General features: G+C 38.5%; 1 protein-coding gene across 1 annotated transcript in view; it reads left to right on the forward strand.

Annotated features, from left to right (window-relative positions):
* Positions 1–19,750, forward strand: part of CALD1 (caldesmon 1) — a 179,233-nt gene that overhangs the window by 154,623 nt on the left and 4,860 nt on the right. The window contains exons 6-12 of the mRNA XM_026037108.1: positions 403–480; positions 5,597–5,745; positions 9,708–9,960; positions 11,527–11,667; positions 17,534–17,577; positions 17,683–17,761; positions 18,653–18,790. Coding sequence (XP_025892893.1) covers positions 403–480; positions 5,597–5,745; positions 9,708–9,960; positions 11,527–11,667; positions 17,534–17,577; positions 17,683–17,761; positions 18,653–18,790 — 882 coding nt within the window. The remainder of the gene's footprint in view (positions 1–402; positions 481–5,596; positions 5,746–9,707; positions 9,961–11,526; positions 11,668–17,533; positions 17,578–17,682; positions 17,762–18,652; positions 18,791–19,750) is intronic.

Here is a 19,750-nt window from a genome sequence, read left to right on the forward strand (position 1 = left end):
GACCTCTGCATGTTTTTTTTGCTGCCATCTTTAATGATTGTTGTAAGCTGGCCTGATGCAGTACACATGAGGTTTGGGCAAGCACAGAGTGATGCAAGATCTGTAAGCTTGGTGTGAGGAACATGTATGTTAAGTGCAACCCTAAGTGAGGGGTCTCTCTGCTGGGACATGTAAGCATGATGCCACATTGGGGAGGAAGGCTAAAGCCGGGAATGGGAGCTTGTGGAGAGGAGGGAGGGAGCGAGCACAGCTGCACGTGGAGATGTGGCACAGCAGCTTTATGGAGGAGCTGTGGATGCACGCTGATCTGGTACATGAGCACAGTGTGGAAAAGCACAGACGCAAAGGGATGCTCGTAGAACAATGTTCAACTTAAAAATTATTAAAAAACCCAAAACCAAGGGGGAAGAAAAAGAGGTTAAAGTGGAAGCTCAGAAGGAAAAGGATGAGAAGCTTCGACCTACCTCCAAAAAAGATCAGGTAAAATTTAAACCATTCATTTAGAGGTTGTAAAGAAACTCGAGATAAGAAAATAAAAAAAGGCTATATATCTGAAAATATCTTGTTCAGCATAGTACTTAAGTATGTGCCTCACTCTAAGAACATGGGTAATCTTGCTGAAATAATTAGGGATGAAGCTACTTATGTACTTAACTTTAAGTGAATGCTTAAGTGTTTTGTTATTCTTGGGCCTTAGAACCAAGTCCTGTTTGTCATAATCAGAACAAATGTTCAGTGAAGCTCAGTTCAGTCAGTAACACAAGGATGACTTGGACTCTAGCTATAGATTTTTCCAGACTTTGTCAACTAATCATCTTCCCTAGTTTCCTCCCACTTTACTGTGAACTTTTTCCCTGTGACTGAGACTTACTCTCATAACAATAATAGTAATAATAATAATCTAGGTCCCTTTGGCCACTGACTGCCTTAACTAATTATTTTCCCCAAAACTGCAATGTCCCATAATATAAACCATGCATACCCAAGATTCTTCTTTTGTTTTGAAGAGAAATTCTACAAAATTTACTGCATTGCATTTCCACTGTAAACACAGGACCTGGTGCCATGGTGTTTTACTGTATGGTAAGTAAATAAGATTTGGGAGCCCTTTACACTCAGATTGCAGCAGAAAGACACATTCAATGTTATGTAGCAACTGTGCTATCAGTTCAATACAACAGGTATCAAAATACCCACTGATTCTAATTGCATAGTGAGACTGGGCAAGACCTTGCAGGTTGGGACTCATTTGGGTTCATCTGGGTCTGAACAGCTGAAGCAGATCACAACGTAGAGATTTGATAAAGGTTTGCTTGGTGCCTGTGTGGTTGCTGTGGGGCCCTGAGGCTAGAGGCTCTGCTGCCGTGGGGGACAGCAGGAGGGGGTCCAAACCTGTGTCCTCTGCTGGAAAATAGCTTGATTAACTCACAACAGACAATAAATGCTTAACTCATTCTCACAGGTAGGTGGAGGCAAATCATGTGATGAGATTTTATATTTAGTTGTTGGAGTCAGTGTCTAATGCGTTTCTTGAGTACGGTACATGTGAGATTGAAAAGGTGAATGAAGTAATAGAGATGATTAGAAGAAAAGTATGTAACAAACAGAGAGAGATTGGCAAAATTCTGGAATTTACTGAAAAATTTACTCTGGAAAGGGGAAGAATTAAAAGAGAGCTAATAGAGGTGCTTAAGAACAGTGCTTTGGAAAAACTTAGCAGTTTCTCTGCTTTATAGCCCCTGATTATAAAATGACAAAAAGGAGCTGTGCAAAAATTTAGAGATAGTTGTATGAAAACCTTTATACAACAGAACTAGTCTGTAATACTGGACTTTTACAGAAAATCTTTGAATATTGTAAGTAATTTTAAAAAGGGAGCTCTAGTATAGCTGCAGACATCGATGGGGATGTTGAGGTAGAGGTATACCTGAGATGTAGTTGTCGTGCTTGTGTTTATCTGGAGCTTGCTCAACTCTCTCTGGAGCTCCTGTCATCCTTTTAAACCGTGGCCACAGGGCTGGATTCTTCCAGGAATTTGGTAAGACTTTTAAAAGCAACTCAAAAGCCCCCCATTGCTGGTACGATGATGAATACCTGTCCATTGAAAAGTAGATCTCTTGCATGTGTATCAAAATAAGCATTCAAAGTTGGTTGTTTTTGCATAATCATTCAAGATCTCACATTTTTTTAAAAACTTCTTTTGTTGTTTGCTGCCTTGGAAGAAAAATTTGCAGTTACATACTTATCAAAATTAGTGTTCAGAATGATTCCTCATTTTTAAAAATATCTATTATTGCTTCCTGCCTTGGGAAGAAAAAATCTCAGTCTCAGACTGCAAACAGAATCAAGATGATCAGGCTCCCATCTTTCCCCCTTCAAGTATATCCAGATTCAACAAGGACTTTTTTTAAAACATATATTCAGTTGATAGGAGTGTATAATGAACAAGATGCTGAGGAGTACCGTGTCTCTGCAAAGTCAGATTTGTGCTTCTGTAATTACGCAACACAAGAGTATATCCTTTCTTATTGTGACCAGAATCTGGCCCTCAAAATTTATGTTTTAATCAAATTAGCAAACAAAATTTGTCTCCTTTTCTGAACTGCCCCGCAATTTTAGGTTCTCAAAACTGGACTGGAAAGCTCATAATAGCAAACATTCTCATGATGTGAGACTCCTGGTATTTCCTGCTCCCGGTTTGGCTAGACACGCTGTAACAGTTGCTTTTCTCATGGTATTTGGGTATAGTAGTTGGCTGTAAATGGAAGCCTAGCTAGACCAAGAAATCCACAGCTTTTCAGACTCATAAGAAACTCAAATACAGGATCAAATTTGTCATATGGCCTCAACCTTAGTAATTGATTCCCTGCAGCTTGAAGGTGTTCAAACTCTAGATTAGGAAACTTGACTCTCAAGTACTAAAAAAAAAATCCTAAGCAGGAAAGAAGCTATACAGAGAAAGATTAACATATACATACATGAAATTGCAAATTAGCTAAGCATCAAAAAGACTTTGATAGTGTTCTATTTTGACTTGAGAGTCAAGATTGGAGGGAGATTGAAGGCAGTTTGCTATTTTAGATAATAACATCCATCCACTACTATGGGAATCAGTGTGGTCCTTTTCATTAAACTTAGTAGAAGCTGAATTAGCCTCTAATTCAGTGAAACACTGAAATGGGTAAAGATGCTTTGTGGCATTCCTCTGGAATGGGGAAAAAATGGTTCTGGATTCTGTGCAAATCAATCACTATTTTGTCATTAAAATTAGTAGGAGCAGCACTGGGCCCTAAAGCTGTGAAATGTTTCTGTAATAACTTGTTTTGTCATTCTTTAAAGAAGCCAAATGATATAATGGTTTTCTCAAATACAAACATGCAACTATAAATCCTGCTGACTTCTAAAAAGTTATTTCCTAACCTATAAATTTTTAAACTATATTGTGTTAATATAAGTTTTTTCAGCCATTTCAGTTAAGATGTAAGAGATATGGCCCTGCCCAGTAGACTTCAATACATCAGGCAGCTGGAAAAATTGACTTTTTGATGAATCTTTGAAAGATCTTGGTGGAAATTTCAGGAAAGGAAATCCTTTACTCTCCAAATACCGACACAGACATCCTGGTATTTGAAATGCTGCAACAATCACCTACAACACCTACAACAATCACCTGCAACAACACCCCTAGTCTCAGTATCACACTGCCTGGGATTGAAGGTTGAGGAGATAGTGCCAGCGAGCGCAAAGCCAGCAGAGCTTTGCACTGTGAGCATGTCCGTAGCTAGGATCTGGCCCACATTTGGGAGCATCCAAAAGTCTTTGCTGTCCGATGGCATTCATTAGGCTCAATGAATGGAATTGGTTGTCTCAGCTCCTAGAGAACAGACAGCCCTTCCTGAGTCTGCTCGCAATACCGGCCTTGTTTGCTGGCAAGTCACAGCATCATGGCCAAAGAATGTACGGTCACGGAAATTGGACTCCCCTCTTGTCCGCTGGAGTAGTTCTGCCAGGTCATAACTAGCGGCCCTTGGCAGGACAGCACAGGGAAAGCTTGCACGCCTGCTGCCTGTTCACACGACAGAACAGATTTCTTGGTGGTTTGTGTCTAGTCAGTGGCAAAGTTGCTCAGATTCTGCAAATCCCCATTACTGGCCTGGAGCTTGTGCCACCTTGTCGATATCTATCATATAAATTCATGTGAATGAAAAAAAGAGATCCAGATAAAGTCAGGGCTGATACCGGGACTTCATTCAGTAGCTTGAAAACAACTCTTTGTGAGGATCTTGACTTGAAGACTTTGGAATCATCCCTAGTTAGTGTGGATTTTGCATCTCCAGAAGTTCCTCTTTGTGGAGGAAGGATAGAAATAACAGATTTACAGTATTTCTGCATGTGTGGGAGGAGGTGGTTTTATATTACTAGGAGTAGAATGGAGCTCCTTAAAAACAGTCATGTTCTGGATAGATAAATGTTACCAAAGTTCTTTTTGTAGTTAGAAAATGGGATGGTAATAGGCTTCCAAGACACTGAAGTGCCTTTTAGTAAAGGTCTTCAAATGAATTTTTCACAGAAAAGAAAATGATGCTTGTCCTCTATAATCTTTCTCCAGCATTGTTAGAGCATTAAAAAAAAAAGTTTCATGTGCTGCTATTGAAAATTTATTGAGGCTGATATTGCAACTCAGTTGCCTAGCAGGAATAATTCAGCTTGCAGGACAAATCAATCTATATTCTGAGCTTCCTATCAGCATCAGTCTTTGAATCAGTGTGCTGTGATCTGGCCATTGGTGGCACTGATAAATATCTCAAGCCCACAACAATGGGCATATTGGAGTGTGAATTCATGCACTAAGTATGCTTGATAACAAGCAAAACACAGCAAAGGTTTGTAAGAGAAGGGAGAATTCTTGCTCAGAGTATTTTCTTTTTCCTAGGAATAAATATTCGTGTCTGATAACACCATATATTATAGGCACCTGGCAAGACTGTGCTTTTGGTTAGAGCAACTTTCATGATGCAGATGTAAAGATCATTTTGTCTTCTGACCACTATACTTGTCATGGTGAATTATCTACCAGTTGTGGCACTGAAAACATTAGATTCATTTTGGTAGCACTCCCATGCTGTGCTGCTGAATTGAACTGGCATGCATGAACTTCATCCAACCATCCTGGCAATCACTGAAGGTATTATTTTTATTGCCCAATGCTGGAAGCCTTCTACAGAGACTGTAACAACAAGCCTAGTCCCAAGAAGTTTGCAGTCCAGGATGCTAACAGGTGAATAGTACTGCAGTGGGAGAGAGGAGGATCAGGGTGACCTAGGAAGATGCAGCTGCAGAATGATGTGACATTCCCATGGCCAAACTTTCACAGAACCCAAAGGATTTCGGATGCTTTCATCTTTAAATCATATCTAGAGGACAGGGTGAGGGCTGATAATGTCTTAAAACTTTGCAGACTACCTCTGCCATAAAGTACATTAGCATTTTGAAGACAGTTCTTGGTTAAACATTATCACCAAGAAATCCCTCCAGTATTATTTAAAATACTTACTGTGATTTTTTTTTCCTATGACTTATGTTATCTCCCGAGCAGATAAAAGATGACAAGGATAAAGACAAAGCACCTAAGGAGGAATTTAAAAGTATCTGGGATCGTAAGAAAGGGCTTCCTGAACCAAAAGCACAGAATGGAGAACGTGAACTCCCTGGCCAAAAACTTAAATCTACCGAGAATGCTTTTGGGTAAGTTCCAAATGAATACTGGCTTTATGTTATAGCAGAGCAGGTGACCTTTTCTGTAACTCTGCTCATATCCTTTTAGCAGCTTGGTATAACACTTAAGTTGCAACTGCAGCAGAAGCTGTAATATTCATTGGGTGTTAAAAACTTTTTCAAATGAGATATTTACCTTTCCTGAAATAACATATTTCCAATTACACACTTGCATTGGATGAAACTGCTTGATCAATGTAGAACAGTATCTAGTTTGATAACTCCTGTTTATTATGGCAAGCCTTGAAAATAATGACTGCAGAGTTAATTGAAAATCTCTTCCAGGCATATTTTTTCCGCTTTATAAGCACCATAAAAGCTTCATTTCTTCAGGAAAATACTGGCCTAATGGCTATAGTGGGGAATGTAAACGAAGAATTTCACCAACAAATTGGTGAAATTGATGGTGAAAAGATTGTTAAGGGATTCTACATGCTAATGGACTATACATGAATCAGAGCAGAAGTTCTTCCCTTAATAAAGGCATAGGAATGAAAGGGTTAAAAATGTTCATTTTTTTTTCCTTCTGCACTTCTGTCCCTCTTGTGTGGATGGCGGATGGGTTTTGCTGTTGTATCTCAGCATTACCCTTGTACATCTTCTGGGAAAAGTAAACTTTCTCAAAATAAATGCAGTTCAAACGTCCCTGGAGACACTCTGACTTAAGGCCAAAACACAGATCAAGTGAGACAGCACAAAGATGGAAGAACAGGAAATCAGTCTTCCTTGGAACTGTCCTGTATCTTGAGTTGGGTCACATCATCAGTAACAGGAGAACAATTTTCTAAAAATATTTTTATTTTCATTTGTTTTGCTTCCTGTGGGAGACAGACTTCAGTGGCAACATATAGATATGGGTTTCCACTCTTTTCATTTTTGTTTTTTTTTCCACTGTTTCCCAATGTGTGAAGAAGGGGTGTCTTACCCATGGCTTGTTTTGGAACCATCTTCTTGTTTTTACATGAACATACCAGATGCTAGTAAAAAATCTTTGACTGGGTCTAAATGGTGAGAAGGCAAATAAAACAGGGTCATGTAGACTAGAAAAAAAAAAATCTCCTAAGTCTCATTTGTCCACTTTACTCAATAAAAGAATTACATGGAAAAAGAATATATATTTTATTCACTTTCCTATCTTCCTTCCTACCTGTTTCCTGCTCATTTTCATACACAACTGCAGCAGTCCTATGATGCAATACATTTTTTTCTCACATTGTTCTGACACTTTTGGCTCCTACAAACCACTTCTTTCCTTTTCCTCCTGTCTCAAAGCTGGCAACCAACTTCATTTCTTAGCACCAAAGAGGCACTTACAAAACTCTTCCTCCACCCACTATCTCAATAGTAATCGCTCAATGTTGACAATAAGGAGCAGCAATTCCCAGAAGCTGTTAAAAACAAATGAGTCGAGGAAGTGGAGGAGATTAAGGAGAATTGCTACTAGTAATTTTTTCCTACCTCAGATTATCCAGAACCAACATGGGAAGCCCAGCATGTTGCATGAGAATAAAGTACGTTAGGAGTAGATATACCGAAACAGAACTCAAAATGTGCTGTGTGAGGAGAACAAAGTAGACACCTGAGCTCTCCAAGCACTAGATTCTACTTGTATCAGTTGACTTGTATCAATTGAAAGCTGAGAGTAGCTCCGTTGATTTCTTTGAAGCTATCTACTCGGATGTCATTGAAGATTAACCCTTCTTTTGTACCAATATAGAATAGTGGACATTTGTTAAGAGAATCTCAGCAGAAATTAAACCATTAGTACTCTTAATTTTTGAATCATTATATCTGTTTGAATCATTATATCAAAAGCATCCTTATATCTGTCTGAAATGACTTGTTACATCTTGTTTGGCCCCTGATCTTGCAGGTGTGGGTGGGTTGGCAACACACACAGTTCAGAGAGCAAGACCAAAAGTCAATGAAGTTGCAGCCCAGCAGCAAAGCAGGAGGAAAATCTTAAAGCAGACAGGGATTTCTCATGGCCTGTGCAAGACAGAGGAATTGGATTCTTAGATATCCTTAGATACTCAGTGTACTTAGATTCATGGAACATTTGAGATCTTGACATCTCTGCAGACTGGATTGGAAGCCATACACTTCGGATCAGACATCATACCTCAAGTCTGGGCTCTCATTTTGTTTTCAAATAGATTCACTGGAATTTAAAGTAGAGTTTCCAATGTTTTCTAGCAGTGCTCTAGGTAATTGTATATACCTTTCATTTTAAAAAGATATTATTTAATTAGACATTGCTACATGATGGAAGCCGTGTTAGTGATAATGCACATTAACGTGATCCTTATGGGGAAGTGTATCCTTGTGGATCTGCTTTCATTAGTTAACTGTCCTGCAAAATTATTCATGGGTAGGGCCAGGCACAGAAAAGCATAGTAGTAAGGTTACAAACTATGTAACTGTAACTTTAGATTAGAAAATCAGATATGAGAAATTACTAGGGATACATACACTCACAGAAGTCTAGAATTTTTTTTTCTTTTCAATTTTGCTTTGTGGTGTTACACTTTCACAGAAAGTGAATTTCATTATCTAAAATGAAGTAAACATGCTATAAAATGATTGTCAGATCCTTGCCATACTCAGATGAAAAACAAAAGCTGAGATTCCTATAATAATAATAAAAATAATTTTCTTGTGCTGTTTCACCATGTTTTTTAATAATGCAATTCCCAATGAGGCATTCTGCCTTGCTAGCACAGAGCTTCATCCAAGTCAGTAACAAAATGTGGAGCAGAGGAGTCTGTAGTAGTAGTAGATTACAATGTGATTTTGAAACCACAGGTAAATCAGCTTTGATCCTACAATGTCTTTTCGTTGGTTAACCCCACTGGAGTTAGTGTTTTTCAGTGTAGGAGAGGGCTCTATCTAATTGAGTTGTAGAATTAGGTATGATACCCTGTACTGCAGATTTACGATATTTGCTTTTCATGGTAATTGTTGTCTCTAATGTGGTGATCTGAGTAATGAGCTCTACTAGCTTTTATTACTATTGGAAATCCTGATTTGTATAATCTTGCTGTATTGAATTCTGTAGTATCGTATTTCTATTACCAAAATCATTAGTATCCAGAATCTCTGAAAGCCAGCATAACAGAGCAGAAAATATTAAACCAAATCCATCATATTCCTTTTCTGTCATTTTTGAATACCATTCTGATGATACCTCTTAGGTGACTATCTCTTGCCAGAAGTCATAATAAACACACTCAGAGAGCAGACACTTATCAAAACATTGATGTGGTAATTATATAACCAGGTGATAATATTCAATGCTCTTAAAAGTATGCACTTCACATGAACAATTTATGTATATATATATGTATATGTATATTTTTTGTCATATTCTTTCTTTCCATCTCATAGTAGAGCTGCTTGGAAAACTTCTCATCCTCTCCTGTGGAAAGCTGCCATTAAAAAATAATTTCCAGTTTCTTAAGAAAAGGTCATACTTTCCCTGGAAAATGTCAGCAAAAGAGCCAATAAGCCTCTTTAGTCTTACAAGCTAGAAAATTCTAAGTGGCAGGTGCTTAAGATGAGACAGGAACGTTGTACTGGTGAAGCAATAAGATTCTCTTTTTGCCTCTCCTGTCTGCTTCCACCTTCCTAAAGTCTTAATTATTGCTTTCCATTGCTGTGTCTTCTATTTAAAGTGAAACACATTTGTTGAATGGTGCCAAAAGAGGTGCAACATGGTGCAATTCTTGCACTGATAAGTGTAGGAGACTAAATATCTCAGCCTGCTTAATTCCTGATAAAAAACCCTTTACATCTGTTGTAGAAAGTTGAGAAGAAGCAAAAGATCTTACAAGAGCAGTATCTTTGTGTGCTTGTGCTGCTGGATAGTGGGTGACTCTAACCAAGAAGGGACAAGCTGTGGTGTTTGAGCTTTCCTTCCCTTCCTTTCCCAGCCGCTCCAATTTGAAAGGGGCAGAGGAGGCGAAGCGGGGGGCTCAGCCCGAAGCTGGAAAGCGCCTGGAAGACCTGCGCCGTCGCCGAGGAGAGAATGAAAGCGAGGAGTTTGAGAAGATGAAGGAAAAGCAGCAAGAAGCAGCTGTGGAGCTGGAGGAACTGAAGAAAAAGCGCGAGGAGCGCCGGAAGATCCTCGAGGAGGAGGAGCAGAAGAAGAAGCAGGAGGAAGCTGAGAGAAAAGCCAGAGAGGAGGTACTGTTGCAGGATGCACAAGGAACTGGTCCTTGACTGTGCTTCAGATTGAGTTCTTTATCTTTCTGGTTATGCTGCCTTTCAGGCAGGGCTGTTTCTTGCTCTTTGTCAGGAGGTGGTCTGTTACGGTGGACCCCAATTTCAAATACACTGCCTGGCATTAAAATCATCCCATTTTTGTAACTTGCAGATTTAATTGCAGACAAGACATATGTGATCCCAATAGCCATATCATACTTTAGTGAGGACATGAGGTAAAACATTCATCTACCAGGGTAGAAAGAAAAAATGCAATTCTAGCCTGAGAAGACAAGACTCTGATAATGTCTTCATAAGCCAGGATTTTATTTGTGAGAGCAAGGAAATTCTTAAATTTTGAGGCACACAAAATTTTCGGTACAGCATTGTAGCTGTTAATTCCAGGAGGATATCTTTTTGATTATGCAACCTGAATTGTAAAGGCATGACAGAAATTAGTCTGCTGCAGTTGAGCTAGAATTCTAATGTTTTATATAATAGTAATCTCTAGCACTATTGTCATTATTATCACTATATGGGCTAGATCTTATTAGGAAGTTATTCTTGTGTATTTAAATATTGAGTACCCAAGCATATCTGTTCATAGGTGCTTCTTCTTCCATGAGGCTGTATAAGTAGGATTTTAAAATCTCTCGTGCATCATTTAGGAATCTGAGTTGTTTAGAAAACAAATGTAGTTTTAGAGGATGAAGAATAATAGCGTTTAGCAGCTGAACACCAATTGCTTTAATATACTAAGCTCCTTGCAGGATAACTCAGTGGAAACAAGGACTGTACTTGCTTTGCAAGCAGAGACTGAATTTACAGGCAGTAACAGTGGTTGTCCTTCAAGGACTTCCAGTTTGATAACTAAGGAAGTAAAAGCTCCTCTTATCTCTTTGGAGGGAAAACTCCAAATCATTTAATCTCCACTGCTTTGGGCATCTCTTTGTTTTTTCATCCACATTTAATTGGCATAACAATCCCTAGAGCTGGGGGGAAAGAACAGTACAAAGAGGGTACAATAGGATAAAAAATGAATTTGAGAAGCAAAATGAGACCATGGGCATTTCTGATGTTTATACCTGTTTGGACAAATGAGAATTTGGGCAAAGAGCGACTGATTTTCTTAAAAATCTACTTCCATCAATGTGCAGACTCAGAGAACTCTTTAAAAGTATTCTTTAATAATATTTTTAAACTATGTATAACTGTGAAAACATCACATGTAGATTATGAAATCTAGTCCTTAATGAAACAGGATTGTTATAGATGTGCTTTGTTACCTATTAAGGTGACACTACCTGCAATTAATCTGGTGATTTAACTGTGAGGAGAAATTAAGGCAGTATAGAGTAACCATCTTCCCTACTTACTTGATGAATATTGTGATTAGCATTGCTCTATTAACAGACTTCAGTTAGGTCCCTGAAACTTTTGGATGGTATTAAAAAAAAACTCTTCTTGGAAAATTTGACAAAAATTTGCAAGATCGCAGAGCCTTGTAGTGGTGACAGTTTCTGAAAGGAGAAATGACCTTTTTTTTAGGAGGAGAAGAAGAGGATGAAGGAAGAAATTGAGAGGAGAAGGGCTGAAGCTGCTGAAAAACGTCAAAAGATGCCAGAAGATGGTGTAACTGATGACAAGAAGCCATTTAAATGTTTCAGTCCTAAAGGTTCATCTCTCAAGGTAATCTTAAGGATAACTGTATCATACACACAAAATAATGAGGATTATAGTTCAAACCAACTACCAAGCATCCAAGCTATGTGAAAATACTTGAAATTAGGCACAGGACATTGATCTGAAACAGGACTTAGCCTAAAAACTTCAACTCAAAAAAAATCATGCAAAGAGATAATTGAAAATTAGTAAGCTTTTCTAAAAATACAATCTGGGCTGAGAGTTACTTTCCTTGTTGATCAAAAATGTCTAAAAAGGATCTTCACTTGCCAGAGGGAATTATTTTGGAAACTTAAAGCAGCATTACCGTGCTGATTTGTAATGTTAATTTATTATAGGAGTATTTTATTAACTGAAGTAGGGAGAAATTGTAAGTATTTTCTCTTTTCTTGGACATGCACAATTGCTTTCCTTGCCAGATTATTTCAAACTGTCTCATATGAGAGTTCTAGTTTATGTCTAATATTCCTAAAAATCGCATTCAGAAGTGCTGGGCATAACTTCATTTTCTTAAATAACAGAAAGAACCCCCCTACCTTTACTGCAGGAATTTCTAAGTATTCTTCCGTGGCCTATATTACACGGATGGTCAGATAACTCAGTAAAATGGCCTTTTAGTATATGGAAAAAAAATCCTGTCCTTGCTAAAATTACTGGGAATTTTGTTTTGGTATTCATTTCAGTTGTTTTTTCAGTTCACACTCAAACTACAGACATCTATTCATCATTTTCCACTATATTTTTCTTTTCTTGCTTTATGTCATTAGTCAGCCACAAATCCAAAAATGTCTGTCAAAAAAGGTACCTTAGTGTACATGAGGAAGGGAAAAGAACCAGGCAGGAAGCTATCAGGCAGGAGTGGGAGCTGGACCATGAGTAGACTTCCTGCATTTAGTCAGAATGACATTTATACTTGCAGAACTTTGTTTTGAATTGATGTGCCACTTGGGCTCTAGCGTATTTTGGATAAGATTACAGCAAATGTGATGGCTAAATACTTTTGACTGAACTTGACTTTGACTCCTCAGACCATTCAAGTCACAAATTTGAGGACAGTATATAGAGAGCTGTAAATGAAGGTTACCAAAGTGCATGAGTATTGTCTGGTATTGCCATTTGGTTACATATCGATAACTAAATCTAATTATACAGTTTCTTCTTGGTGCTTTTGGGAAAGCTTCTTTTCCTTTGTTGTGTTTATTAAATTGTCTTTTTATGACATACATTTGGAGCCTTAGTTTGCAGATGACTCAAAAAAGAGGAAATTATTGTTTGAAAGTGCTTGATAGAAAGATGTAGATCATAATTTGGGGGACAGTGGGACAAAACAATGGATTTGGCAAAAGTTTAGAGAATAGTTTTCAGACAACCTTTAGACTCATGCTTTCTGAATATGTTTTTGTATTGTTTCCAGGAAAGCTGGAGTTTTCTGAACTTTGTTTAGCATAAAAAGCCCGTTTCTTTTTTGGTGATGACAATTGCTGTTTGTTTATTATGACATGTTCAGCAGAAGTTGCTCATTAGAAAATTTCATATATGCAACTTCATACACATACATCTTTCTACTTCTCTCTGAAAAAAAACAGTGATACTCTAGATGTTTCAGTCCTGGTGTCTGTGGGTGGCCAGAGTAGATTTGTAATGCTGCTGAACTTAACAACTTAAATTCTTTCTTGGCCTTCTATGGTCAGTAACTGAGCAGAGAATAATTTTAACAACTCGATGTAAAACTTGATGTCAGACTCCAGTTTTAAGAGGTCTTCAGTTGCCTTTCATTTGAACAGAGTGCTCAGGTCTGCCTAACCTGATTGATGTACAGGCTGAGGTCCCAAGAGACTATTATACAGTTATCTCTTGACTTGCAAAGCATTTGGCACATATTTTCTCACCCAATGGATGTATCATCTAGTTAGATGGGTTATGAGCCACGTGTAACCATAAATCCACAACAGTGAGTGGGCAGGTGGAATTAATAATGAGAAAGAGGAGGCTGTATTAAAAGACATTTTGGAACACGTGCACGTTCTGTATTCACCTACATCCCAGTCTGGCAAAGAATCCTTCTCTCCTTCTCTGTTCTTACTGACCATGCTAAACTTTTGGAGGAAGAAAGAATGCAAACTCTGCTGCTCTCCTGTCCTTCTCTTGATGTTGATAGCAGCGTAACTGTGTTTAATGGAGCAAAGGAGCATGTAAGGCATTCAGACTTGAGAGGCACTTTCCTCCAAGGAACTACCACCTAAAATGTTTTTTAACGTTCTTCCACCTGTATCAGACATAAGACAAAACTATAATAAAGGGATTTCTCTTTTCTGCATTTGTTTCCTCTTCCCTGTCCTCCTTAGTCCATTTTTTTCCTGAAAATATTTTTGCATATAGAAATTTAAATGCTTTTTATTTCTCATAACATCTATTACATAATTTAAAGACATGTATGAAACAGGTGTTACTGGAAATATTTAGATGGTGCTCATTTCCTAAGTCATTAGGTAAAATTATGTATTAACTTGCTCCTTTTCCATTCTGAAGTGCAGATGCCAAAAAGCAAATGCAATTTGACCCTCAGACTTCAACTGCATGATATCTTTATTAGTAGGCCAAGTAACTTCTTGCATGAATCAATGAACCAAACTTGCCTATATAATATGGAATGTGGATAAATGCATAAATAAATATTTGTATAACTTTTAGCTTAACTTACTCTACATCACTTGTATGTGCTGCCCTGTTCAGTAAGGCACTGATCAGTTATGAGGCTCTCCAAGTTTTTACTTTATGTCATTGGTGGCTAATCCCATGAATCAAGCAGAGCACTCCTAAGTATTGGGCAGGACTGAGATGGATTTAATTCTGTATCATTTAAGCATTTAGATATGTAAGACAAGCTTCTTTGGTAGTCAGTGGAGAGACATACAGGCATCTCCAGGGGGCAAGGGACCTTAACTTTGCTAGAGTGAAATGAGCTGCCCTGTGTCACTGCTGACTGTCGAAGAAGCCAGTAGGTGTAGCTTGGACTAAGGGCTTAACTTTTAAGTAATTAAAGTTAGGTGAGGCAAATGCTACCGCTTGAAATCCTGTGTCCATTCATAGTTGAAACAGAGGCTAGCACTTGGACTTTTTGGAGTATCTGTGTGTTTCTGTGTCAAACACTCTGGAAACTAATTCATGCTGACAAAACATAGTTCCAAGCTATTTAAAGGATAATGTTAAAGGGAACACAGAAAAAAAAATATTTTAGTGCATGATGTCAAACTGAGGAAATATCTTGCTTTGTGCACTAACGGCTTTGTTTTTCTATTTCTCTTACAGATATATTTTGTAATTTTGTTTACTGTATGTGCCAACCATTTTGATTTTTTTTTGCATGCAGTTTGTGTGATGTGCGGTGTCTAAATAGCCTTTGGCTGTGCTGTTGCTGTGCAGCATAAATGCATTTGTCCTATATGTTGAATACATGTTGTAAACAGTTGTTTGCTCTAAGCATATTCAACATATTTTCCTGTTCCCCACCTGCATCTGCTTTGGGGCAGATGCTCTACCTGAGCAGATCCCTAGAACAATTACTCATAAACGTGTATTACATGTATGGACATGTAAGGTATCTGCCTCCTCAGGAGGACCATGTTCTGTTCTAAGGGTTGCTTCCTCACTCCGCTGTCCTCTTTAATTTATTTGCTTCCCTGCCTTCCTATGCTGAACAATCCCCAACTTAGTCCTGATATCACACCATGTGCTCAGAGAACCATTTCCATGAGATAAATGATAACTCTGTCTTTTTACAGCAAGCCCAAGAATACAAGTCCTGCTTTCCCCCACCTGCCCAATCTTACCCAGTACCTCTGGCAGCCAGGTTTTCCAGCTGTATAGGATGTTATGGCTGTATGGGCAGCCGATCCCCTTCCTGAACACGGGAAGACTCTGGAAGGTGTCAAGTCTTCAGCACTTTTAAACATCTCTCGCTTTTGTAAGAGGTCAAGTGCAGGCTGAGTTCTGCTGAACTAGAAGATGCTGTAGACAGATTATTGGTGTCATTGCATTGAGCGCTGCTTCCTTAAGGTATTCCAAATTGTTCATCTGTGCCGCTGGCTGGGACATCGTTGGTGCTGCCAAGGGACCTGTTCATGCGGAGTTCAGGATGAAGTCCTGGCTCATGTTGTGCCTTGTATCGGTATCCACGGGGGTGCACATGCAGGGCTTTAGTGTTCTTCACCTCCTTTCTGATATATTGCTGCCATCTTGTGACAGTGTCTTGAAATGGTGTGTACGGAGCAAAGCCCATCTTTCCATTTAAGACTATTGAGGAGCATATGCTGGCAAGTAAAACTGTTAGCATAAATTACTCCTCAAAATGTATACTTTTTAGAGCTTTAGAGATTCATTTGGCCTGGATATGATGCTAACTGGAATTTCTCCAATTAGCTTATTTGCCAAATTCTGCACTGAAATATGCTGCCTAAGTTTTTGCTAGTAAGAATTTGAAAAATAAAACCTCTGTGCCCTTTGATGGGCTTGATGTGGGGCTTAGAGTTCTTCAACAGCCTTGGTGCTGCTAATGGTGACAGAGGAGAGACATTTAAAGGAATGGTTGTCATTAACTTATTTTGAAGACACAAATGCAGTGGCAGCTGCTGTTAAAGGGACTTGAAAATGGACAACCCATACTGAGAATGGGAAATGCTCATGAGTCCAACCAGGTTGAATAATAGCAATTTCTATTCCCCGGAGCTGTTTGTGTATTTTCTACTATTAAGCAAAGCTGTAGACCTGGGTCAAGATGTGGAACAGTATAATGGGGAAGACACATAAGACACATGAAATTTATTGTTTCACAGAATTATTAAGATTGGAAGGGACCTTTGGAGAGGAGTCTAACTCCTCTGCACAAGCAGGGTCACCTGGAGCCCATTGCACAGGATCGTGTCTAGGTGGAATATCTTCAGAAAACGAGAATTCACAACCTCCTTGGGCAACCTGTTCCAGTGCTCTGTAACTGTTGTTACTGTCTATGTCACTTTACCGTCAAGAAGTTTTCCTCAAATTCAGACAAAACTTCTAGTGCTTCAGTTTGTGGTCATTGCCTCTTGTCCTGTCACTGGGCCACTACTGAAAACAGTCTGGCCACATCCTCTTAACACCCTCCCTTAAGGTATTTTTACACATTTATAAGATCCCCTCTCGACCTATTCAATCCAAGAAGCTGGTAAAAGTCTCATGAGTGCTTCGTGATTCTTTTTCATTGGAAACATTATTTTCCTATACAGAGAATAAATAATAATGATGGAATGGAAGATACTTGTTTGCATAGATATCGACTCAGCAATGACCCTGCTGAATATGAGCATGCTTTTTTGGAGTTCAGGTTAAGTTGCCAATGTCCTGCAAAAACATACATGAGGTAGTGTACATGGATGAGCTCCAAACCTGGCCCAGTCTGTCTCATCTCAGGGGGAAAAAAAAAATAAGTTATTATATTTACCCATCTTGAGAGATTTATACTTGCTTCTGTGTGGAAGGTATGAGTAAATTTGGCATATAAGTTTTAATGAATATTAACTTCCTGGTAGGTAAATATCTTTCCTTGGATCTCCTCCTGTACTGAGAATTTATTCTCTTGCTGCAAATGAAACATGAAAGAATATCCACGATGCAAACATGTTAATGTAAAAAAATAGTTCCACGCTCATGAGTATTCTCAATAACCAGACCCTAACTATAAAATCTGTGTGTGATTGCAGTGATTTCTGTTAGAATCCTTCTCTTTCAGATTTACCTAGAGATTGGCTTTAACCTTGAGATTTAAAGTGGTATTTTACTCTGGCCTTGCCTTACTTATTACCTCAAAACTTACAGCCTTTGTTTTTATTTTTTCTAGATAGAGGAAAGAGCAGAATTTTTGAACAAATCCGCTCAGAAGAGGTAAAACAATAGAACACACAGTAGATTCAGTCAGAGCATCCAAATGTTTAATTGGAGAGATAATAATTTTGTTCCTTCATTCTTTCTCTTTTCCATTCCCTACAGTGGTATGAAACCTGCCACCACAACGGCAGTTGTCTCAAAGATTGACAGTAGACTTGAGCAATACACTAGCGCAGTTGTGGTAAGTTAATTTCAGGTCACATTGACTCAAATACTAACAGCTTCTGGCACTTCTCTAGTTGACCTATTACCTGTTCAAGAATTTCAGAGATTTTTTTTGCCTTTTTTTTTTTTTTTTAAATGAGACTTCCAGAAAAAAATCCTTAAGAAAAGCCTGAAACCAACATCCAGATGTATAGCTAAACAGAATCTTCAATTTCCTCAGGTCATACAGGTTCCACTTTTCCTTGAATCTTTAATGTGAAAAACATACTAGAGTTTTGAAAAAAAAAAAAAAAAAGAAACAGATAGAGTTTGGCCCAGGATTTTGGAGAAGACACATTGACACTCCTTCTGTCCACTCCTTTCTCCCCCAGAACTCCATTTTCTAAAAAGCATCTTTGCAAATATTCCATAGCTGCTGAAATTTAGCCTTAAAATAATCTGGAGCTTTTAAGTTAAATCTCTCAGTCATACAGAACAGAGTCTGATGCCCAGTGACAGATTAACATTTTTCTCATGCTTCACATAGGAACTTCTTTCCTGTGTGCCTAGGAGAGCTATATTTACAGGCAGGAGGGACTGAGACTTGGAAGAAGACAAATCAAAGCCTTGGGGCAGTTATGCAAACAGCTGTGGTTGCCATGAGATTTACAAATGTGAAAAATGCAAAACTCTGTGCCTGGCTGTACTTCTCATAGCCTGACTTCTCGAGCGTGCAGGAGCTGCAAATCAAAAAGGGGCAGTTTCTTACCAGCGTCTCTTGAGCTGAATTCTCTTCTCTATCCTTCCATGAACATTGCTGGAAGTAACTCCAGCTGCTACCAGTGCATTTGCCATCCCAGTCCAGTTCAAGCATTCTGCATATCCAGGCCTTATTGCCAAGCACAATCTAACCTCAATTCTTTTGCAGGGCACAAAGGCTGCAAAACCAAATAAGCCAGCAGCCTCTGACCTTCCTGTGCCAGCCGAGGGTGTTCGTAACATCAAGAGCATGTGGGAGAAGGGGAATGTATTTTCATCACCCTCTGGGCCAGGAACACCAAATAAGGTATGTATTTAATTTATTTTTACAGATTATAAAGTATTTTGTTTCAGACTTGACTCTACAGTTCTTGTTTATGTGAGTAAGCCTGGATGCTCTTCTCTATGTCAGTGGCAAAGAATGTCCTAAAGAATTCCGAGGTCTGGTCCTCAGATATGGCTGCAGTATTGAGTACACATAGAGCTTAGTTGTGAATCAAGTATTGAGAGTCACATCAGGTATTTTAGACAAATACAGCTGGCTGGTTCAAGCTGAGTACAGAGAAATTCTTTTTTTTGTTGGGAAATATCTTTTGACGGGAAGGCGGAGGGAGATGCAATGTAATAGATGAACTACTAATGCCTTGTAAATCACAGACAGACGCATTTGTGAGACTTTTCTACATAAATTCTTTCTATGAGTTTTTGAGCTCTTAAGAGTTCATCATAGCTGAAAACAGTGATTGAAGGAATTTTTTTTATGAATGCCAAAGAAGCTTTAGCAATTCCTTCCAAACCTTTTAGTATTTGTTTTAATATTTTAAGTCTTATGTTAGTTAACTCCTCTGTTAAATTTCTTTTTGCAAAAATTGAGTTTATCAAACAAAAATTTAGAAAAAAAAAGTTAATATCTCCTGTCCTTTTAGGCTAAAGATTTTTTTCTCCTTTGAATGACAGAAAGAGTAGCTGAGGTTCCAGAGTCATCAACAACTGTTGAACGTTCATGCACAGGTTAGCTCATATCATATTAGGTCATATTAGTGAATAGGATTTTATTTGCCAGCCCACATTTGCCATCACTGCAAACTGGAGGTAGGAATTCTAGATAGTTTGTACTAAAGTTTGTACAAAAATCTTTGGGCTAGACAAGTTGACGCTGAGTTGTGGCCTTGGTAAGTACGTCTGTTTTAAACTCTCATTTGGCTTTATGTTTAAACCCAGGCTGTGGAAAAAACGATAGCTATTCTAAAAGTCTTCTGATAAGATT

This window comes from Nothoprocta perdicaria, unplaced genomic scaffold (genome assembly GCF_003342845.1).
Source record: "Nothoprocta perdicaria isolate Ctin4 unplaced genomic scaffold, notPer1 scaffold_190, whole genome shotgun sequence".
In the NCBI taxonomy this organism is placed as follows: domain Eukaryota; kingdom Metazoa; phylum Chordata; class Aves; order Tinamiformes; family Tinamidae; genus Nothoprocta; species Nothoprocta perdicaria.